This window comes from Pterocles gutturalis, unplaced genomic scaffold, assembly GCF_000699245.1.
Source record: "Pterocles gutturalis isolate BGI_N339 unplaced genomic scaffold, ASM69924v1 scaffold21956, whole genome shotgun sequence".
NCBI lineage: Eukaryota > Metazoa > Chordata > Aves > Pterocliformes > Pteroclidae > Pterocles > Pterocles gutturalis.
This window is the reverse complement of record NW_010101112.1, coordinates 21,446-27,734: the sequence shown is the minus strand read 5'-3', so window position 1 is coordinate 27,734 and position 6,289 is coordinate 21,446. Positions and strand designations below refer to the sequence as shown.

The 6,289-nt window shown below is 45.7% G+C and overlaps 1 protein-coding gene across 1 annotated transcript in view; it reads right to left on the bottom strand.

The window, feature by feature from the left end:
* The window catches only part of LOC104468231 (nesprin-2-like), a 170,744-nt gene that overhangs the window by 159,484 nt on the left and 4,971 nt on the right, over positions 1-6,289 (bottom strand). Inside the window, 1 exon segment of the mRNA XM_010082294.1 lies at positions 562-623. Coding sequence (XP_010080596.1) covers positions 562-623 — 62 coding nt within the window.

Below are 6,289 nucleotides of genomic sequence, written 5' to 3'. Positions count from 1 at the left end.
CTCTTTCCCCTCCCTTGTGGACAACACAACCCTGCCACGAGCTCAGCAACTTCTGCTCAAGGAAGGACCAAAATAGGATTATTGTTTTACCTGAGCAAGACAGAGCCCCAGCACATGAGCTGCTTTGTGAAAACTTAAAGAGCACCCACACTACGATGTGGTTTGTATTAATACTCACCAGTCACTCAGGTTATCCCATTAAACTCACGTTCTTGGATTGCATAACAGAATAATACTTACCTAAACACAATAAAACTAATCATAAATACAGAACCTCATAAAATCCCAAGACATGTGCCACAACCCAGCACAAGTATGTTTCACCACATCACCAAGAAAGATACTGTCATCTGCTTACAAACTGTCTCTTACAACTGTCCTTGGACTATCACCAATACAATGCAGTTGCATCTATTAAACAAATGCTTTCCAGGGGCTTTTTCCAGCCAGTACCTAAAATCTTATATTAATTTTATTTATTCCTAAAAATTTAATCTCCATAAAGCGCATCCAAATCAAAAAGGCAAAAGGCATGTCTTTCCCAAAGAATCCCTTTCTTACCTTTGCCAATATGGAATTTATCCAGCTAGTAAAGGTTTTCTTCTGTGTAAACTCTCGTTGCACTGGGGGGAAAAAGAAAAAAGAAAAAAGAAAAAAGAAAAAAGAAAAAAGAAAAAAATGTTAATGGAAAAAATTATCTGGTTTTGTTTTTCTTTCTTAAAAAGATACATGCCATCCATCTCAAACCTAGGGTCCATTCTTCCAGATATTAAAATACAATTTAATATTAGTCTTTCTCAACTCTTATTTTAGAGCTGATATTTTCTTGCTTGCAGAGATGGTACTGCAAGGACACCTACAACCATCAAGCATACTTCTACTGGACGCAGCAAAGAGCAACTAATGAAGGTTTTCTCAAAAGCTCAGCAAATGCAAACAACAGCGTGAACACATCATCCTACAGAGCAATACATCTACAGTAACTCCATCCATTCCTAAGCGTCCCTTGAAAGACTCAGGGCCATCATCAGTACAAGATCCACTCTTGAAATTTGGGAAAGTCTGTGCATGGGGTTGGGTGATGAGGCCAGGATGGAAGCTGCATTTAGGTGATAAATGCAAATCTGTAGGTGAAGCCACACAACAGGATATCTTGGCTAACTGAAGGGTTGGGGAGAGTTACTAGTCTGTCATGAGGGAATATACCCTCTAATAGCATCCTTTTCACTGCTGGGCCATCCCTGAGGTATGGAGACCATTAAATTGACCAAACAGGGACACAGGCTCTTAAAACAGGAGGAAGAAGGAAGTGCTTGAACTCATGCCCCAGTAAAAACTGGTGAAAAGAGACTCAAAGCATGACCCAGTCACGCAGAGATGCCGCACTTCACCCAGGTCCCGCAGGCTGGTACGCAGTGATGAACTACCAGAGGTTGTGATGGCAGACAGGAAATTGTTTAAGCCCATGTTTCAAAAATCAGAATATTTAAGCCATTTCTCACACCAGAGTAGAGAACAAGAGAGGGGAAAGCCTTTCTCCCTGGCTTGTGGGTAGCAGAAATAAAGAACAGTCTAATTCTCCCAACAGGTGAAGCAGAGCATGAGCAGCAGAGGCAGAGCAGACCAGCTCCCCAGCTTGCCTTGGCCAGAGGATCACCCAACTTCCCAGCCCATGCTCCCTCCCAAAAACCCACCCCATTCCCAAGACACAGCACCACCAAACCCATACATCCCTGATGGACGTTGGTACACAGCTCTCCAGTAACAGCAGGAGCTGTTGGGCCCAGAGATCATGGCTGCACAGGCACTGCCACCAGCGGCCATCCCAATGCCTCATGGCAGCCAGCCTGAACACAAACTCCTTTTTCTCTCCCTTTCCACATCAGCTTTCACTGCAAACATTGGGGTTGGCTTCCCAAAAAACAGGCCAACAAGCAGTAGCACCCCACAAGCGGCCTTCCTGGAGCTGTGGAGGGGCAGTCATCCCCTCCCTCTTCCCCACTTGAATAAAAACCCAAAAGGCCACACTGCTTTTTAATAGCCCAGACATTACCAAGCAGGTCAGATAGACTATTAACTGAGGGAGGGCAAGATTACACAGTTAGGAGAGTTGATGGCCACCATCTTTGGCCTGGCCAGCTGCACGGCTCTCCCAGCCCTTCCCTCTGAGGGCTGAGGCCCTCCATGCACAGCTATGGGCAGCGCCAGGGGCCGGCCTGCAGTGCTCCTGCCTCTCATGGCAGGCAGCAGAGAAGCAAAGGAGAGGTGCAAAGCAGAGAAGAAGCACAAGCTGCTCACCCCACTGTGCCAGGCAGCAAGAGGGGCTGTGTCAGGCAGCCTGGAGCAAAGAACAGGGCTTTGGGTCATGGCGACACAGAGGCCCAGAGCTCCTGCATGTGGGGAGGGAAATGGGCTGCGGACGCTGGCCCACCGCCCCGCTGGGAGGACAGGAGTCCCACACCTCCCTGTCCTGCACCACAGCCCCGCTGCAGCTCCCTGAGGAGCAGCAGATGGTAGGGCAGTGTCCATGGCCCAGGCCTGCAGGGAGGTGGTGGGCAAGGCAGCTGCGGGGGTACTCACTGCCCGCTTCCCAGCCGGGGAAATCCTCCCGCCGCATGGGAGAGGCAGCGGGAGACACTGACCAGGCCATCAGCTTGCAAGACGAAACAGATCTGGGAGATGAGGTGGGAGGGGACGATCTCTTCTGCCTCTGAAAGCATGCCCTTGCACAAAAGATTAACATGAAGGCAAGCGCAAGACTACTCAGCAATAGATATGTATGTTTTTGTAGGCTGGGCAGGATGAAAGGTACCAAAAATATCAAGCCCTTGGGGTTAAAAAACCAACCTGACTGCTCTGCCTATTAAAATGAAGATGCCACTCAGAGGAGAATGTCCCACACTTTATTACATTCTGGGAATTTGGCAAACCCAGCCCTGGGTGTCTTATCATCATCCAAGACAGCCTGAAGTGCTTACTGCGCAGAGCTTCATCAGCTCACGGAGCAGAGCAAGCCGCTTAAGGATAATGCAGGCTCCTGCTCCTAACCCCACCATTTGACCCACAGACCTCCTTCTGCTCCACCAGGCAGGTGAGCGGCAAAACATTCATGCATTATGTGTGCTGAGGGCTGTTTTGCATCCTGTAGCTAACATATCTTTCAACACTCCAACTCTAATCTGCAATACTATGATCCTGTCGGAGCATGAAACAGTCGATTTTCCCTGCTTGTTAGGTTGTTTTAGGCTTCTTTTTAAATACCACAGAGATCATGATGAGCAGTGAGATAAGGGCAGTCTTAAAGACACTGACAAAAATGCAATCGCAAAATTCTGTTTTGTTTGGAAAACAGAAAATCAGTGCAAACATGCCACACAGCCCAATCAATGTCTCAAGGCTCGCAAGGAGGACATAAATAGCACGGAGATACCGGCTTCATGTTAGCACAGGACCCAACCACACCCTTTGGTTGAATACCGGTGCAGGAGCCATTCCAATTACCTAACGAGCGAGTATTGAGTAGCTGTGCTCAATTTTATCAGGCAGGCAAGGCTGGTATTGCTGGCACTTGAAAAGGGACAGAAAGCAAATATTAACTACCCTGCCTGACGCCAGTGACTCTTCCAGCTGCGGCTCTTGCCAAACACACACTGCTGCTACTGATTTGGAGAACTTGCTTTTGTTGTTGGTTACAGAAAGACGGTTAGGATGAGGACACTTAGTCTTGTTTTGATTGAATCTCTCCATACTAATACGCAGAAGCATTATGCAATGTAGACCAGACACTGCAAGTCTTGATTCACATGGGTAGCTCTCAGGCAAATGTCTCCCCTGGCAAAAGTACAAGACAGTTATTTCACTGCACACACCTAAGCACACCTTAAAACCCTTCCCTAGCTACAGCCACTGCCTGGTGCAACCCACCGGGCTGCCTTCTAAGCAGCCGCAGCCTCAGTTGCAATGTGGCTTATTTTCCTACCTAAATAAATAATAATAATAATGATAATTTTAAAAAATCTCATTGTGAACCAGTAACAAAACTCCACGCCTGCCAGTATCTCCCCAGACTGTAGTGCAGCAGTCACTCTGCTTCCATCCAAGCCACACAACACACAGTTCAGTATAGATGTGCTTCTGGCACTGTGGCAGGCAATTGTATTTCAATTTTCAGGCCCAGTGTGTTTTCCCTCCCAGCTCCCCCCCTACTCTACTGCTCAGAGGCGCTAATGATTTAATCAAGCTCTCAAATTCTTATCTCTACCACGTGGTTAATTAATACGGATTTTTATTTTTGTGAGGATGAATGGATGCTTTGTTAGGCCTTTTATAGGACTCTAAGTGACCTTGGTTTTCTCTTGCCCTAATTTTCAAAATTTCACTGACCCAGAATAAAAACACTATCGGAAAAAACTGATCATTTTCTTTACTTTGGGATAAAACTCACCAAGCCAAAAAGTAGATCTGAGAGAACAAAATAAGAACTTGCTAATCTGAAAACACCCAAAATGTACACATTTCATCCTGTGTTCTAAAGATAATTTTCAGAAAAACTCTTTAAGGAGGAATAACACACAGAAGCAGCATGTCACGTAGGCTAGCTGAAAATCAATGCACACTGCTGGACAATGACTGGTTTACCCAGTAATGAGCTGTCAACAAGTGCTACAAACCAAACTAATCATTGAGGGCTGGAGCATGGGGACACACATGGCAGGGACCACACGGCGGTGCTGAACTTTCCCAAGAGGAAGAGGAGGGGAAGGTAGGAGCACTGCTAGCCATGGTTTTACTCTCAGCCTTCCTTTAGCAGCGATACAGAAGAGCCAGACTTAAAATTAATCTCCTCTCTTCTGTTGCCTTCCATGCCTCCCTTCCCAAGGTCGGAGGCGGTAGCTCACAGGAAAACACCGTCTCCTCCCTCGGCAGGGATATGGGGGAAGCAAACTGTGGCAGAACAGATGTAGCCTGTCTGTCCACGCTCAACAAATAACATCACCAAACAGCAAAGAGGTTTTCTTCTATCGCAAGGACCAGTGCATCACTGCCAGTGAACCATTTACAACTGTGCGGCTTTTTTAGTTTTCTAAAAAAACTTTTTTAAACAATTATTTAAAATTAATGAGCACAAGCCTGTATCTCATCTTCCCATCTCTGTTTCACCAGAAGGAAATACTTCTTGTGTATGATATTTTAATATCTTCCTTTCACCATTCAGGTCAGCTGAGGCTACATCTACAGTAGCAAGCAGGGCAGCTCAACAGTAACAGACCAGCAGATGAAAAGAGCTGGTGCTCAGGACATCGTGTACCCACCACATGTGAGGGGAAGAAAGGCTGTGTTGGACTAGTTCTAGCCTGAATGCCCACAGCCATGGTACCTTCTTGGAGTATTTATTTAAGTTTTGTTCAAAATAACCAACTTCGTACTCCCTGATGGCTCAGCAAAATGAACCAAAGCCCAGTCACCAGGGATAACTGGGAGAGCTCCTTCAAGACAGCACTGCTGGTATGAACTAACACACCAAACAGGTACATGCTGTAAGTGATAGGATCTATCAGAAGAACCGCTAAGTACTTGCCAACCCAGGGAAAGGGTAAGCAATTCACTCCGGAGCCCTTTATATAGTCCCTTCCTTTCTACCCAGTAACAGAGTTTCAGCTTCTGCAGACAGGAAAGCGGGGAAAGGAGTTATTTCCAGCATTTATGTTCAGCAACATGGTGTTAAGCAATTAAAAACAAACAGTATTTTTTGTCAAGAGTGAGAAGTTTATCCAAAGCCCAATGAAGGTGATGCAAACATTTCTACAGGAATGGGTCTTTTCAGATCCAAATATCATAAAAATGTTAACCAATCAACCACTACCATCTATATGCGGCAAGTGGGAACTTTCCTTTCTACACCATTCCTTTTAACCTCCTTTTCCTTTTGAAAGCAAATTATCCAATTTACCAAAAGTGCTGCTAACTCAGGAAGCATGTTCACATTGAGTTTTGCCCTCACAACTTTCTTCAACACTTTTGCTTTTTCTCATTTCCAGGATCCTGAAGTAGCTCTGAATCACCACCGTCTTTACTGCCACAACAGCCCGTGAAGTGAGGCACTGCAGTACTTTGGGGCACAGACAGAGGTTGCACGTTAAATTCTTAAGGGTACTAAGTCACATCATTTAGATATCTACATACTTTAAAAGATAAGGGCTTAAGTGGCTTTTCTAACATTTTAAAGAAAATCCAGGATGAAGAAGGGATTTGAACATAAGTGGCCTTCAGTGCTGCATACAGGTGCCTC